The sequence below is a fragment of the Otolemur garnettii genome, unplaced genomic scaffold (genome assembly GCF_000181295.1).
Source record: "Otolemur garnettii isolate 467f Iridium unplaced genomic scaffold, OtoGar3 scaffold00070, whole genome shotgun sequence".
NCBI classification, from domain to species: Eukaryota; Metazoa; Chordata; class Mammalia; order Primates; family Galagidae; genus Otolemur; species Otolemur garnettii.
In genome coordinates, this window is record NW_003852465.1 from 349,382 (window position 1) to 367,561 (window position 18,180).

The following is an 18,180-nucleotide window of genomic DNA, read 5'->3' on the forward strand; positions in this document are numbered from 1 at the left end:
CCCTTGAACCCTTGGTGACAGCTGGGATTCCCATATTCAATTGACAACTGCTAGCTGGTCTTGTAATTATCTTGTGCCTGGGTAGCCCTTGTCCTTGTCCTTGCCCCAACTGTCAGGACACTCACCCATCCAAGATTCCTCCCTTACCCTCCCACGAGTGACCGCCTAGACCACAAAGTGCTACTGCCGGCTACAAAGAACTAGCCTTTTCCCTCCTGAACCTTCTTTAGCCAAAGCAGCTGCTGGTACCACTACCCCTGGGTTCCTGCTCCTCCCCAGAGTAAGAATCTACTTTCTAATCACAACTGGTGGTTCTTGCCTCCTTGCTCCATCTTTTAATGTGAAACAAGTCACGCCTGGCTGAGAGTAACAGGAACAAATGCGTCTATTACCTGATGAACACAGTAAATGTTTTCTCCCAGAGGAGAGAATAGCAATCTTTCTCAAACCAGTGCTGATTCTAGCATTTTGGAAGGCTCTGCTGCATCCATCCCTGAGATCCCTAAAGATAGAAGATGTAAGACTCTCTGACAGCATCACGCAGAAAATTGGATACAATCTCACAGCATGAGAAAACACACTGCTGAGTGGGGATAATGCTAAATAATAACGGGACGATCTAAAGAGAGGCCCAGTGAGTCACAGGAAGGCACAGTAAATGCTGCAGTCAAATTAAGCAGCACAAGACTCATTTCAGGAGGGTGCAGAGAAAAAGACCAAAAATGTAGGATGGACTTGAGATATGAGAAGGGTGTTTGCTCAAAGCTTAAATCCAACAGAACAGACTGCTGGAAATTGCAAAAATCTTGAGTTGCTAATAAAAAGTAAATTAAAAATTCTTCAACATCAATGTCAAGTCATTGCATCTTATTTCATACAAAATATTTAAAAATAATGATTTTTGTTTTCATAACAAACCAGGCAAATCTAACTTATAAAAAGGACAACACTAACCAAGGCATAGAAAGTAAAAAGGCTTGAGCTAAAATTTGAAGTCTGATTACTTAACAGGGAACGAGACTCTAACAAGACACCAATTCTCCTTTGTAATAAACCCACTTGGTTGTCAAAGGCTTGCTTCCTAAGAAATAATATGAAATTCTGTTTTCTTTCCTTTAAATCCCCAAAGCTTACAGTTATCAATTTCAAAAGACTACCTCTGAGGAGATATTAAAACACAGCTGCAATTAAAAGCTACAAAAAATTATTCTGAATATCATATCAGAAAATAATTTAAATGAGGTCATTTAAAGGAACAAAAACAAGGGAATGTTGTGAATAATTTAGAATATAAATGGGAAACTAATTGGAAAATAAATCTTTTATCTAAAACAAATTAGTATAAAAGAGCTAAATCACTTGGATGATGCTATTTAAGAGAAATAATGTTTGGGACACAGATTTTTTTTTTTTTTAATTCAGGATGGCACAATCGTCTGTTAATTGTAGGCTGATTATCCACCTCAGGAGGTGTCCCCATGCTCCACGTCCAAAGCCTATACCCATCCAGAGAGGGAGAATAACCTAACTCTTTAACAAGAGGGCAAAAAGTAAAGTCTGCAAATAAGAGAATGTGCAAGTTCAGATTTTCCCTCCACCTATGAGGAACAGACCATGAAAAAGAGTAGGACACTTAGTGACTGTCCTATAGTGTCACCTTTAAGTAGCTGGTGAAGGCCTGGCCAGGGCAGGTTCACACAGTGGGATGGTAGAAAAGCTGAAGGTTACAGGCCGTGGAGACCTGACACAAGATCTACATCTGAAATACCTGCTGTCTCCTCAATGTGAACTTCACCTTTTCTGTCCTGCTTTATAAGTTCCACTACTTTTATATATTGTGTGGTGACACACGCAGTCTTAGAAGTTGGACTTGTTACCAAGCTTCCTGAAGGAAACCCTTCCTGACCTTGCATCATCTCCAATATTCTCCCCGGCTCCATCCCTTCTTCCAAAGCCATTTCTCCTTCCATTTCTTCCCTTCTGTCTGCAACATTTGTCCATTGGATTGATTCAGGAAAAAATTAAATTCCATGGAAGGGGACAGCACCAAGCAGGAGCTAGCAGGGATGAGTGTGGATGGGAAGAATCCTTGGGGTGAATCCCATGCTTTGAAGAGCTAATTTGACAAATGAGTGGCTAAAGTTCCCATGCAAACAGCATTTCACTCTTACGCTATCCCCAACCCAGCTTTTTCAAACAAAAGGTATGAATGGGTTCAGTTACTCTTCACCTGAGCTTGAAGTAAGGGAGTAAAATGCTATTTGCACAGAAGCCGCAGTTTCTCTGAAGCACTTGAACTTCACACTCAGCCCAGTGGACCCTGTTCTCCAATCCACATGTCCTTACTCCAGATATGGGCCTCTCTCACAGCTAGAGGTTTTCATAAAAGCCAGTGTTTTTCTCAAGCAAGAGAATGGGTGATTACAAAATGCTTTTTCTAGTCCAGTGTTGTCCTGGCTTGGACCAACTACTCAGGCAACAGCTTACATAGCTGTCTGCTTTAATTAATAAAACCAAAATATCCTTCCTCTAGCAAACTAATCACATTTGGTTTTGCTTTTCAATAATCTTTCCTATTTAATTTTCTCTCTCTCCCTCTTTTTCCCTCTGTTCTGTTTGCCTTAAATATCTAATTTAATTCCCTCGTGTTTAATGAATTCAATTGCCACCATTCTGCAGTTCCCATAGTTCTGGCTCTTTGCTTGTTTCTTTTGTAACCAATCTCATTGCTATATTTTAGCTCTACATTTCATTGCTGTCTTACAACTAAAACTTGCCTAGCTAAGCTTTTATAGAAGAATCTAAAAAACCTCCTAGTGTTCAAAACAATAAGCCCACCCTTCAACCCTTTTCTTAATGTTTATTTGCCTGAGAAAGGGGACCACTTAGGTCCAAAGGATGAAGAAAAGATTACTTATACTTAGAAAATCAAATTAATTTTATCTTTTTCAATAAGAAAAATGTACATGAACATCTTGAATAAAGTTGTCTAAATTTCACTTTTCTGATAAAAATTATTATTAAACTATAGGCCGGGTGCAGTGGCTCATGCCTATAATACTAGCACTCTGGGAGGCCGAGGCGAGTGGATTGCTGGAGCTCACAGCCTGAGCAAAAAGCGAGACCCCGTTTCTATTAAAAATAGAAAAAACTGAGGCAAGAGGATCACTTGAGCCCAAGAGTTGGAGGCTGCTGTGAGCTATGAAGCCACGACACTCTACCCAGAGTGATAGCTTGAGACTCTGTCTCAAAAATAAAAATAAAATCTTAGTCACTAAAAATTCATTTGTTAAACACATGGTATAAAAGGTGGTACTACATATAGTTCCTGACCCAAAAGAGTAAAAGCTCTGTCAAAAAAGCACTAAACCTAACAGTAGTACAAACCAAAAGGAAAACAACACATTTTCTTGTTTAAATCTGTTCATTTCTTCTTGTGAACATTTTTTAGCAGGATGCATCACAGCTGAAGTAGAAATTATTCTTTACAAAGATGTCCAAATTATTTGTTAGATGGAAAAAAACCTCAAACAAGATTGTAAAACCCACTTTTGACCTACAATAATTGGCATTCGCCAATTATAAACTTCCCAAATAGAAACTGAGGAGTTAACATTTCATTAAAATATACTTACACTATTGGTTTTTCCAGGCGACTTCCCTGTGAACCAACAATCTCCCCCAATGTACAAAACACTTGTCCCAGAAAGTCCTAAAATAGACAAAAAGATGAAAGCTCATAAGTCCCCAAACTATCGTTACAGTACATGTTTGCACAAAACGTACTTGCATTGTTTCTATTGCTAAAATATTCAATCTTCTAACTTCCAACAAATAAATGACACAAGTTGAAGAGACATTAATTTTAGGATGTGATTTTCACAGAGGTTTGCGCAGCATTTTGTGTTTGTAATCACAAAGCATTTTTGTTACATTGAGTTTCAGATATTCTAGTTTTTTCATATGCTTTAAGCCAACGTGAAAATGGAAACAGGTTTGAGGTTTTGCATGCACAATCGGCTTGACTTTGGATGTCTCAGAAGCTACAAAAACTGCTGTGTGAGGAGATAAATCAGGACAGCAGATAGTACAGGTGGTTAGTGATTTCATCACTACCTGGAGAAAGGTCGTGTGATATAATGGCCAACCTGGGGCAGAGTCACACCAAGTTGTACCTGTGATTATGGGCAATTCAGTAATCTTCCCAGTTTTCTCCCCTCTAAAATGTATTAGTGTCCTCTCCACCATAGAATTGTTTTGAAGTTTCAATTAGTTATTGCATTAGTTAATATTAGCACATGCTAAGCACCTAAAATGGGTTAAGTGAAATACATTATAACATTCATTACTGTACAAAGAAGTCAATCTCATTTTCGAGATGCAGACTAACTCTGTAAAAGGAGAGGTCTAATATTAACCCTGCATTTCTCATATAAAGAAACTAAGACAGTTTCTTTGGTCTTCTATGTTCTAAGACAGTGGTTCTCAACCTTCCTAATGCCTCCAAATGCCGTGACTCTTTAATACAGTTCTTCATGTTGTCATGACCCCCAACCATAAAATTATTTTCATTGCTACTTCATAACTGTAATTTTGCTACTGTTATGAATTGTAATGTAAATATCTGATATGCAGCATGTATTTTCATTATTACAAAGGGGTCTCAACCCATAGGTTGAGAACCGCTGTTCTAAGAAGTCAGTAATTAGCAGAGCCAGTACCAACTTGCATGTTCTGTGTCTAGATTCATATGTCATCAAAGAATGTAACTACAACCCAACTTTGCATGTCCACAAAACAAGGGCTCTAACCGCATGTGAATATGTAGGTCAAGAAAACAGGGAGGTGTCACAGGGTAAGACACACGTCCTCTAGTTTAGCCTGTATATGATTCAAACTATTGTCTTATCCTAACGAAGAAAGTAGGAGATCTCTCTAAATTGTTTGTGTCGTGAACTGGCCCAAGAGAAGCCCTAATCAGAATGATAGAGGATTAACAGCAAACAAAATACGCTAAGTCTTACTAAAAACAAAAACAAAACTACTTATTAAGTGTCTGTTGTCTTAGGCATTGCACTATGTAATATTGCAGAAAAATAACTATTCCCAAATTTTAAAAAAGCCAATTCATGGTTAGGAACTTGGCCCCACATTACAGCTAAGTGAACTGAGGCTTTCAGAAAGTGGGTAACTCGCTCAGGGCCATGACATAGACCCAGTAGTATAAAGCTGAGATTTACTCACTTAACCACTGCACCAAGTCATGCTGCTTCTCTGCTGTTAGTCTGCCTAATGAAAGCAATGAGACCCAGCTACACACAAGCCTATCAAGCCACAAAAATAAAAACTATGCTAGTCAGTGGTGGACAAAAGACTATTCTAAGTAAAATCAGGGCAAAAAGACCTCTGCGGACCAGGATGGTAGTCAGGAGAATATTTCCCCAAAGCAATTTCTTCCTTGAAAGCCGGGTATGACTCAGATCAGATCATGGAGAAAAGATAATGGGGCATCTAGTCTTCAAGAACAGACCACTTACAGGTAAGAGAGTAATGAGGAAAAAATGGAGCTCAAGTAAAGGGCAGGACGGAGACCAAGAGTCAAGACGACAGAGGGCTCTCCTAGCCAAGAGAAAAAGCCGTCTTAGGGCAGAAGCAACCAGAAGTCTTTCAGCAATTCAGAGACACCAACAGAACAGTGCATTTAGAAAATTACTCAAGTGCCTGTTTGCAGAATGGACGAAGGAGGGAGGAAAATCCTGAAAGCCAGATCACGCAGAAGGCTGGAGGAGTTAATGAGAACTAAAGTAGTAAGGCCCAAACTGAGGGTGGAGCAAACGGGAGGCAATGGTGCACAGAAAAATGACAAGGTCTGCTAAAAACTGTACTTGTACGTGAGACAGAGTCAAGAAAGTACTCGGCATCTGGTCCTTGGTGGCTGCCAGAGTGGCCATTCTGTCCCCTAAAACAGCACATCATTTTAAATTTGCTTTCGAGTATGCAAAAACAAGTCAAGGTAAAACTTCAGCAGATTTCTGGGGGTGGCCCTGTGGCTCAGAGAGGTAGGGCGCTAGGCCCATATGCTGGAGGTGGTGGGTTCAAACCCAGCCCCAGCCAAAAAAAACTGCAAAAATAAAAATAAAATTTTCAGCGGATTTAAGTTGCATATCCTTAATTATGGCATACCCCTATCAACGTCAAAACAGATTTTACAAATAGGTTTATGGGATTTCTCCGAGTCTCACTGATAGCTACGGAGAGCTGAATACCAAAGATGTGGAACGCAGCATCACTCTTCTCAGTCGGCAGCAATTAACAGACTGGACTCTAGACTAGCAGCAAACTCTTTTCTAAGGATTCTATGTTAATGGGCAGCTGGAAATACGACACATTAAGTGGATGTGGCCAATGGAATAGCAAATCTCAACGAAAGCCATCTATGCTTTTACTCAAGAGAACGAAAAAGAAATGTCGGGCATTATTAGGGTAGAGACACACTAACAAATACAAAATCACATAGACATCGTCATTGCTGAATGAAAAGGAAATTAAAACACTTAAATCAGCAAACTGTGCCCCAAATGTTATGAGATGAATCTGCGCACAGTCTCTGCAGTTACTGCCTATTTTTCTTCTATGTCTGGAATTTATGTATTTGTTTTAGGTCTCTGTGTGTTTGTGTAAAAAAAAAAAATCACTACTCACGATGGAAAAATCAGCATATATTTATCACCTACTCATTATGCTGGAGAAGTTCTACCAAACCCACTTCTTAGGCATCTCAATGGGTGATGGTTCCTACTGATTTTATGCAATACTAATAATATCCTGTCTTTAAAGGATATTTTTAGATAGTTGGTTAAATAAAGATAGAAATAAACGCTAGCTTACGCCGGTGTTGTGTTTCAGTTGATGAGTCACTAGAATTAGGTCATGATAGTATTTCCAGTAATAAATCCCAGCACCTTTCTACAACTGTAACCCATGCATATACCAAATCCAGCTTAGAATGCCTGGCAGTTGAAAAATGCTTCAATTTATTCAATTTTTTAGCTATTGGACTCTCTTCAAATTGGCCAGATATTTATGGAGTAAACAAATTATTATTTCACAATTTAAATAAGAGACAGAATTTAGCTTTGGAATCTGTTTAAATGTACGTAAATCACACTTTTACTAACCAGGATGCACTCAATATTACCCTAATATTACCCTAATATTACCCTTCATACATCTGCTGGTATTAAGGCTGGAGCAGCAGTAAGAGAAGGAGACAAGAATGAACAGAAAATGCAGGAATACAAAGAAGCCCTGTGATAACACACGTTTCACACAGCATAAGCTGTTTAAAGTAAAATAACTAAGCAGATAATGAGAGGGTATACCTGATCTAGATTTATTGCTAACTTACGGTTCATAACACAAAGACATTTTGCTATGCCATCAGGTTCTAGCTGATTAATATATAAACACATTTATGTTTCTCCTCTCGTTCATAGTTCAGGGAAATAGCTACTTCAACTCTATATATCATATTCTAATTCCTTAAAGATTATTATTGTATTATTTCTTGTGTACCAAATATTTCCTGATGGACTCCCTCCATTTACATTCCATTTTATATTGTAGTTTACTACTTGTTGATAATCATGAAAATGACATTAATAGTATGGCTTTTCATAGTTTTCCACGCATGAAAGGGAAATTATTTTGCAGCAAAAGAACTGGTTTGGTTTGTTGGTTTGTTTGCTATCTTGCTTGCCAGGTACAATTATGAGTGGTTTCCATATAGCCTTTAAAAACACTACACATGTACATATATATATATATATTTTGGAAAGTGTAACATATTCCTTAAGAATGAGAATTATCAGGTGTTATACTGTTTGTGTTTATTTTAATGAAATGTGACATTTCATTACAAATGTCTCTATGTTTCCATTTCCTAATCTGTGAAATGGACATTATAATACCTGCCTTGCAGATTAGCGATGGACCAAGTTCAGACATGCAGAGAATACATGCAAATCACTTACAACCAATGCTTGGGGCATGATGAACATCTAATAAACTATGATTTTCTCATCTTCCCTACTTCTTTAGTTAAGAGAATATTACTATATTCAAAACTTACTATTGGATTCTAATATTGGAGATAATATAAGTACCTAAAAAAGATAATATATTTTCTTTTCCAAATCCACTTAACAGTCATGGCCAATATTTGTTTAGTTTTAAAAATGCTCACTGTAAATTCTATTATAAAATCCAAATGTGTCTTATATACCAACTCACCTTGCATGCTATTATACCTACAAATATATATACATGCAAACACACACATATCTATATACATATGTATATATATATGACATTTTAAAACAATGGCATGATGATGTAAGAGGCATGAACATGGCAGTCATTTTTAATAATAGAACATGGCATTCTTTCCTCCAGCGGTGCCTTCGACTTTCTCAATGGTTGTTTAAATATTTATATGGCATTTTGGGGATGAGGCAAATTCAACATGGAAGAATTTGATTCAATATTTTAATATTTAATATTTATTATTTAATAATATCATTACATATTATTACATGAAATCAATTAAAGCATTATTAAATACCATACGTGACATAATGTTACCACATTATGATTATATTATAATGATAACATTATTAAATACTAAGTCCTGAGTAAGGGTCAGTTTTACATGCAAACAACCCCCATCTAATAAAACTTAATGAATGTTGAAGTTGGTATCATCAAAACCATCTCAAGTGTTATACTTCTCTCTGTCTCAAAGTCTAAAACAGATTCTAGACAACCCTGTTGAAAAGGCAAACGGAAATAAATCTACTTGTAGAGCATCAGGCATAAATATGTTAGCTTGAACGTGTGCATGTGGATAAGGCCACCTCTCATCTAACAGGGACCAGAAAGAAGGGACATAGAAAACAAAAGCTTTTATTGGAAAGGCATCAAAGTATAACACGGAGAGAGCTCTCATCCACCGGGTGCTTGGTAAGGGCTCTCAGTGGGGACAATTAGGTAGATACTGGAGCAGTGTGAGGGAGACAGCCATGTGCATCTTTGGAGCAAAAGCAAACTGCATAGGAGAAAAAGGATGACGTCCCTGAGACAAGAATGCACTTGGGTATCCAAGGAATAAGAAGAAGTCTGGGGAGGGAGAGCACAGCAAGCATGAAGAGAATGGGAAGAGACACAGCCAGGGCCACATCAAAGACCAATTTCTGACCCAATTAAGAAAAGCCCCCAGGGGTTTAGACTGGGAAGTGATAATCCCTGACTAGCTTTTAAAATGATATTTCTGGGAGCAGCACCTGTGGCTCAGTGGGTAGGGTGCCAGCCCCATATACCAAGGGTGGCGGTTTGAACTCGGCCCCAAACTGCAACAAAAAATAGACAGGCATTGTGGCGGGCGCCTATAGTCCCAGCTACTCAGGAGGCTGAGGCAAGAGAATTACCTAAGCCCAGGAGTTGGAGGACACCACAGCTCTCTACAGAGGGTGATAAAGTGAGACACTGTTTCTAAAAAAAAAAAAGATATTTCTGGCTAATCTTCCCTACTCAGGATGCTATCCTATTCTCTTTTCCATTCATACTTTCTTTAGATAACTGAGTTCTACCGGCTGACAGCTCCCAGATCTAGATCTCTATATCTCCACGTGAATGTTTACTGGGGTCTCAAACTCAACGTGAACTTGGCCTTCCTATGAGTCTCTTAACCCTCAGCCCCTGCCTCAATCTCCTCCCCAATGTCCTTCATTGCATAAACCACATCCTCATTTGCCCAGTCATTCTCTCCAATACCTAAGAGCCATGGAACCTCTCCTTTTATACCTGACATTCAATTTATCAACCATCATGCTACCATTCTGAAATATTTATATTCCAAACATAACCATTTCCTACCACTTCAATGGCTTTAACCAGCAAAGGCTGCTTATATGGTCAAATTACAACTGCCCTGGGTCGAGTCAAATTCATCTCCCCAGTTCCACTCTTGCTTCCCAACTCCATCCTCCACTTCAGCTACCACCGTCACCATTAAAATGCATAAATCAGATCACATCACTCTCCAGGGACATCTATCAAAAAAAAAAAATCCAAACTCTTTTCAATCATAGCTTATAAATCTCTATATAACACGAAGCCTATGATGCTTTCTAAACTAGTTCGGTCTACTCTCCTCATCATTCATAATGTTCTATATATGGTGACCCCCTTTCTGCCACACCAGCATTTCTAAGTTTTCCCTGAATGAAGGACTCTGTTCTTCTCCTCCCTTTGCCGAGAATGCTATGCCCTACATTTTCAATAGCTCCGTCCTTCTCATCCGTAAGCAAACACCCAGGGTGAGAAATACGCTGCTTCCAGCTACTAGTGCTGCTCCAGTCACTGTTTCTCAGAATTAGTATCTTATTAACATAAATGACAGAAAGAAAGTAAATTATCTTAATCCTTTATTACCTTTGTGTCCATTGAACAAATCTGCCAACCTCACCTCTCCAACTCCAAAATGTAAGCTGTTTTAGGACAGAGACCTGGTTTATTTTACTCCCTGCTGTATTTCCCAGCACTACAACAGGTTTCCGGCATGTTTTTATTGCTTGCTTGACTATACGAATTCAGTTCAGTTATATATACACTAAATTAGCTTTATATTCTAATATTTATAAAAGAATCTCAACCCACCTATAAATCTGTTTCTATGAGAAAAGGCATTTCATGGTCCAAACGATAAATATTCAAATGAAGTTTTGAAATACAACTGATCTATATGTGACATTTTATATGCATGATATTTAGAAAATATTTATGTTAATAAGATACTAATTTTTTCCAATTTGGAGAGAGATCAATCACTTAGAGGACTGTTCTTTAAATACTCATCACACGATTCTACACAATGCTTCATAACACAAATAAATACCACACGTCACACCTCCTCTAATGAGGGGGAACAGTGAACTGTAATTTTTACCTTCATACCCAGGCTCCCAGTTTCCCAAAATCTGTCTCCTAACTTGTGATCCCCCTTACGTCCCTTTTCTTCCCTGAATTATTACATTCCCCCTCTCCAAACTATACTGGAAGTCAGAGCCCTATGGATTTTAGTTTGACAGCCTACAACAATAGAAAAGTTTTTAAAATCTCACTCTCTGGAGTGTCTGGGCACTATGAACCCAGCTGCACCCCCCCCAACCCTGGCATGGCTGCCAATTCCACTTCTGTGTCCTCAGACTTCACTTGGAACTTCAGCGACCCCCTTTCAGAAGGTTGTGTTCACCCTCAGTCAGCCCTTTCTACCTGGTATGGCCTAATTCCAACCTCACAGGTCAACAAATAGGTTGAAATCTAGCTATGCCTCGCCAGAGTATCTCACTCTGCTCGCTCCCTTTCCATGCCACGCCTCTCCATCTCTGATGCCCACCTGCTCCCGCACCTGGGACCTTCCCCACGCAGAGTTCTTGAGAAAAGAGGAATGAGCAGAAGAACCCAAAAAAGAAAGCAATAAATTGTGAGGGATTTGAAGATACAGACTATATCTATCTTGCCCACAGCCCACGTTCTATCCTCAGAAAACAGCATGCTGCCTGGCATATGGAGGTACTCAGGAAAGACTGGTGAACAAATGAAAGGAAACCAGAATCGTAAATCACTCTGCCTACACCACGGACTTCCTATTCTCTCAGAAGTAAAATCTTCCAAAAAGAAACAGGCTTATTATTTCATCTCGCTTAGCCTGATCCACCTTCAAACATTGTATGGAACTCTCATCATTTCTTAAAAAATAAAAAAGAGAGAGATGATTAATCCTTTTCACTTACTGAAGATAACATTCTTTTAGTAAGTTTTTTCAAAACAGTTTTCCTAGGATTCTTTAAAAATGTTATTTACTTGCTGTGACATCACATTTCATGAAAAGTTATAGGAATATAACATTAGTATTAATAAATCAGATAAATATTAATCTTATATCATAATGTACAGCATACAAGGTACGTAAACACAGAAATATGAACTTACATGTTTGGACAAGTTGGGGCTCTTTGAATCAACATCATACCTAAAAGATTGAGATATAAAACTCAAATTATTTCCACAAAGCACAGCTAAGAGAAAAAACAGCAGTATTTTCCAAAACATACAAATAATTCAAAAGTGAATCAAAAATAATACCAACAGGGAGAAAAAATTAGCAAATAGAAAAGCTTCTCATAAGTGGTGGCTTAGATGTCAATGGTAGAATTCACAACCCTTAGCTCCTCGGATTCCTACAAATCTAAAAAAGCCTAATATTTTCCCAATCATCCATTCTGTACTTGCAGAAGTTCAAAATGTCTTCTTTTCTGTGAATCAGTAGTATCCTAGTATTGTGTGCCTGCCTTCAAAATTCCCTAAAATCTTAAAGTCCCTCTTCTCTGGACACCATTTAAAAGAGCAACCTGAGGGAACCTCGTGGGAGTAGAAATGTTCTGTATTTTGACAGGACCCATGTCAATACTCTATTTGTGATACTGCACGATGCTGCCATTGGGGAGAACTAGGTAAAGGACACACAGGTCCCACTGTACAATTTCCATACTAGAGCTTCATGGGAATAAAAATACATTTAACTCGAGATACAATATTGCATTTAAAAAAAAACCAAATAAATAAGCAAATCCTAGTGACAGATTATCCTTTTTATATATTTTACTTCTTAATATGTTAAGTGCTATTGAAAACGTCGAAAATCAGCTGAAATACATGAGACACTATATTTCCCTAATCACAGGACTTAGGGAAACTGTATATTTTAAGAAAACAGAAATGTATATGTTCTATTTTTGACCAGCTGGTACTGGAAATAAACTCATTTCTTGGAGAGATTCTGGATAACAACATTCATTATCAGTTTATCCCTTGCTATAAAGTGTTTTTAGAAGGAGAGAGAGAGCTGACAGTCAAAATAACCTCCATTTGCCAAATTCTCAAATAGGGAAATGTTTGTACTAGTTCTACGCTTTCTTCCAAATCAGATTCATTTCACATTCCTCATGCATAGCTTCCGAGCAAAAATTAACTGCCTTTTTTTTTTACAGGTTAATTAAAATCTTCTCTCTCACACAAGAACATTATCACAAAGAAAGAAAGCATCTCAATCAATAAAAGTTGATGAGCGTACTGATGGTGGGCAGAAGTGCACCTCACCCCCCAGCAAAGAATGTTTACTACAAACTGGCTTTAAAATTGTGTGACGCAAATACCTGCCTCAAAAGAATTAAGAATCACTCTCCTTCACATCAGGGCATTCGGAGCACTCCCAACAGCTATGGCTTAGAATTTTAAAGTAGCAAATTGACAAGATCCACGGTCGATCTACGGATGCTAATATAAAAAATATAATGGGGGGGAGGTGCCTGTGGCTCAAAGGAGTACGGCGCTGGCCCCATATGCTGAAGGTGGTGGGTTCAAACCCAGCCCTGGCCAAAACTGCCAAAAAAAAAAAAAAAGATATATACATATAGATATATAATATGGATATTTCTTATATGATATGGTTTAGACGTCTGGCAGCTTCAAATCTCAAGCTGAAATGTGATGCTGAGTGTTGAATGTGGGGCCTGGAGGGAGGTATTTAGGTCATGAGGGTGGTTCCCTTATGAACGGCTTGGAGCCCTCTACCAAATAATAAGTTCTTGCCTCTTTAGTTTCAGTGAGAGCTAGATATTTAAAGGGGCCTGGAACCATCTCCTCCCTCTCTGTGGTCCTTCTCCCCACGTGACAGGCCAATTTCCCCTTCACCTTCCACCTTGACTGGAAACTCCCTAAAGACCTCCCCAGAAGCAAACCTCGGCACCAGGCTGCTTGCCCAGTCTGCAGAATCATGAGCCAAATAAAGCTCTTTTCTTCATATAAATTACCCAGCCTCAGGCATTTCTTTATAGCAGTACAACCTCAAATACTATCCAATATTTTTTTTTCTTACTCAAGATGATTTTTTTAAAGATAAGATTGAAATTAGCCACCGTCACATTATCATAGGTGAAACAGAGCTGTACTGATTTCCGTTCAAGAATCAACCCTAGTGTCCTCCCTGGTAGTCTAATTGGTTAGGATTTGATGCTCGCAAGAGTCAACCCTGGAAATGATCTTCAACAGAGGGTTGAGTCCAGACTAGGGAGGAAGACATGGTAAATTCAGTTCAGTTAAAAATGGAGAAAAAGGCAAAAAAGTTAGGTCTACGCCACAAAAAGCTTAAGCATCTTCAAGTATAGTCCTCATTTGCTATATTTAACCAAGCTTTTTAAGTACTATTATCTGGAAAATGAATAATTTGCATCATACCTCTGTAGACTTCAAATAATATGTTTGAAATTAGCCTTTTCATTTAATGGAATTTTTCCTTCAACTTTAGTGAAACTATCAAGGCTCCTCTGGTCCTCACTCTCACAGGTCAGAACACAAACATCATATCCTAAGTGGCTTCAACACATCTGTGTCCCTGTGTCTCCTGATGAGAGTCACCTTCTCCTTGAAGAAGAGACAATATATGGCCAAGTGGGCTCAATCATTACTCCCACGTGGGTGACCCCATTGTTCTATATTTATTAAGGGCTAATTTCATAAACAACTTCATCCTGCTCTTAAAACCTTATTACTGGAGTAATGAATTGGCAGGAACTGATGTGGATGCACCTTAATGGATTATGTTTTCTATCAGAGAGGAACAGATGTTGACTGGAAGTTTTCTTTTATTTCCAGAATCATAATTAAGGCCCAAAGCATAAAAAGAAAGATGCTAAATTTCCCCTCAAGCTCAGAGCCACTGATCTGTCACCCTCGCCCCAGTGAGAAGCTCTCCCCACATAGCTTAGAAAACCAGCCCATGGCTTGGGGATGAGCACAGTTTTCATAAGGTGAGGCCTGTTCTCCCTCCCTGGAAGGTGGGGCAGGTGCCTTCCATGCCCTTAAGCCAAGCGAAGCGTAGCTCCAAAATCTGATAGGCCTGAAAGAAGGGGAGCACGGCATCTGGTTCCCCAGTCGGCCTCAGAGCCTGGGTGCAGCTCTGCCCCGGGACTGCCAATGGGAGAGAATCACACATGGAAGCTTCAGGAAGAGCTTTCTGAGAACTGGGGAACACAGAGCCGTCTTTTTTAGACCTTCTTGCTTAGGGACAAGACAAGCCGGATGCTTAAAATGGGTCCCTTAGATCAGGCACGGTGGCTCAAGCCTGTAATCCTAGCACTCTGGGAGGCCGAGGGAGGTGGATCACCTGAGTTCAGGAGGTCTAGACCAGCCTGAGCAAGAGTAAGACCCTAACTCTACTAAAAATAGAAAAACTAGCTAGAGAGGGGGGTGGGCACCTGTAGCCCCAACAGTGGCTGAGGTAGGAGGATTGCGTGAGACCAAGCATTTGAGGTTGCTGAGAATTACAAGGCCACAGCAACTCTACCCAGGATGACAGAGTGAGACTGCCTCGAAGAGTAGGTAAATAAATAAATAAACAAACAAACAAATAAACTGTGTGCCCTGATGCTGGAGCCCTCACAAAGTCTGCATTTTCCAGAAGGTAAGAGACCCACACCTGTGCCCTCCCCCCAACATTCTCTGCCTGCCTGCTCCTCCAGCTCCCTGCCCTCCTAGAAGGAGCTGGAGCAATAGCTCTCGCTGAGGTGAGAGGATGTGAAGAGATTTGTTTGAGATCGTAGTGTTCAAACAAAGAGTACCTAACAATCAGTCATGTGAGATGGTTGTAAGAAACAAAGTGACTGAAAAGGCATGAAATTAGACCCTGACCTTGTTAAAGGAGCCCCAAGCTTACTGTTTCTTTTCTTCTTTTTAGAATTTTGTAAAACCAGTGGACATTAAATAAATTGAAAACACTTCTAGAAGGTATTTCCATCTACTGTTTGCTAGTTTACACTAGTGCAACTTCCAGCATTGTTGCTCTTTCAAGGGACTGTTACTGTAGTAAGAATTAATTAACAAAATGGAGTATTTTGGTGATACCCAACCAAAATAGAGTTGGGCAGGAGGGTCAAGGCAACACACTCAGGGGTCACAAATGCCTATTCCAGGACCTGTTGCATAAGCCCAATACAAATCACGGTGGCCACCTCTGCGAGACATGGCCAGTGCCCAAGCGTTCCTTGAGAACAATCTACATAACTTTTCTCTTATCCCTCAAAAGCCCAGGCTTTCCCTTTGCTCTTCAGACATACCAGAAGCTACTCCATTCTGTGTACGTGCATCTGGAATTGCAATTCTAATTCTTGCACAGTACTCCCAAATAAACCCCTTATTTGAAGGATAATCTCTGTATATGTCTACTTAAAGTTGACCCTGACAGTTGTAGAGTATTTGCAGTAGTTCTCTGGGCGATCCGAGTTGCTACTGCAGGTGATTTTTAGTGCCTCTATTATCTTTTTCTTTATTTTCCAAATTTTCTACAATGAACTTGCATCCCTTGTCCTAAGAATGGCACATTCCTAAGACAAATTTTAAAAACCAACTACAGGAATAACACACACATATGCCCCCCACACACACCTGTAACTAGGGAACTATTACACTATTTCTATACTTCCTTAGCTAGATATGCTGGAAAAATCATAATTAAAAAAGGTTTTTTATGAAAGGTTAATGGGAGTATTTTAATAAATGGGGAATTAAAGTAATTAATTAAATAATAGAAGAGTTAACATGAACTACAAGGATGGATGTACCTGCTGTTCTTCTTGATAATCTTTTGCAGGTAACACTTTAGATCCCTAATTACTTGAATTTTTCAGAGATCATATACAACTGAGCTATTATTGAAATCAAGGTTCTCAGATTAACTAAATTTGAGGAAAAGATACCCCAAAGAGAAAACAAGACTAATTTCATTCAATTTGCAATATGTTTTTACATTTCAAACAGGACACTATTTCTATAAAAATTACTGTAATTTTTAGGAAGTTAAAATATGTCAGTTTGCCCACAGGAATTTCTGTAACTCTATGTTTTCTTGTCACACTGAGATAAATGTTCCTGGGACAGCTACCTTCCAAGTATCAGAGAATGAATGAGGAGGAGGACTTGGATCTAAAAATCACACAGGGAAATAACAAACCTTATGGGATATCCAATTTGAGGTAAAAAAAAATAATAATAGAGACAAATCTCTGAACTACATGTTTTATTTGGGAATCACAAAAGTGCAGTTCAGAGCACACACACAGCAGGGTGGTCTTTGCTATGTCTGAAGAACAAGAAGACAGTTGGAAGGTTTTTAGAAAGAAAATGTTATGTATTGTTTTGAAAGAAGGCTCGCTGGCACTAGAGAAGCTTTTGGGAACTGGAGGAAAAGCTCTGACTAGTGAGTGAAGGCACGTAACACCAGTCTCAGAGTGATGGCAAGTTGCGACTAGTCTCAGGGTTACAGCAGGTGGTTTCAGCAACTGGCCTTGTGGATAATTCAATTCCTGGAGCAGGTGCTAAGTGCCCCAAGTGCAAATTTTCCCCCTGGCCCTTGACTCTGATGTAGTTGAATATGACAGGAATGACCCAAATTTGTATAATCAACTTTCACACCAAGTCGGTTTCACAGATTTAGAACTAGACAGTGGGTAGCCTTATGCCTATTCTACTACCCTAAAATTGGACGGCGTTGTTTATCCTCTGAAAATACTCAAAAATGATATATGCACATATGAGAAAAGATTTGCATACAAAGATTCCTCATTGCAGGATTACATGTAATAGGAAAGAAGGAAAGAGCCAAGATGTCTGTCAGTAAATATCTGGTTAAAAAAAATTACAGTTCTTTCAAACAATGGAAACTATGTAACCTTTAACATGAATGTGCTATATGTATATTCAGTGACCTGGAATGAGATCTGCAAAACAGAAAGTACAGGAAAATACACTTACTGCAATTCCCACATGTATATGTGTATGTATATTAAAAAAAAAGTCTCACTGCACATACACTGAATCAGAACAGGAAACATCCACTTTTTTAAATGTCTATAACACACAAAGTTTATAACCACTCTTACTAGTCTGAAACGAATGAAAACAAGGCAGACGAATGAGAAAGGGAGAGAAAAAAAGGTAAATAGAGAACAAATAGGAATCAGTGGTGTGTTTAAGGATAAAGTGAAGTGTGAAACTAAGGGAAAAAAA

General features: G+C 38.9%; 1 protein-coding gene across 2 annotated transcripts in view; it reads right to left on the reverse strand.

The window, feature by feature from the left end:
• CPNE8 (copine 8) overlaps positions 1 to 18,180 on the reverse strand; it is a 205,969-nt gene that overhangs the window by 125,073 nt on the left and 62,716 nt on the right. For both annotated transcript variants that reach the window (XM_003793531.1, XM_023515353.1), the window contains exons 5-6: positions 12,052 to 12,091; positions 3,636 to 3,712 (exon numbers count right to left, since the gene is read on the reverse strand). In XM_003793531.1, coding sequence (XP_003793579.1) covers positions 3,636 to 3,712; positions 12,052 to 12,091 — 117 coding nt within the window. The remainder of the gene's footprint in view (positions 1 to 3,635; positions 3,713 to 12,051; positions 12,092 to 18,180) is intronic.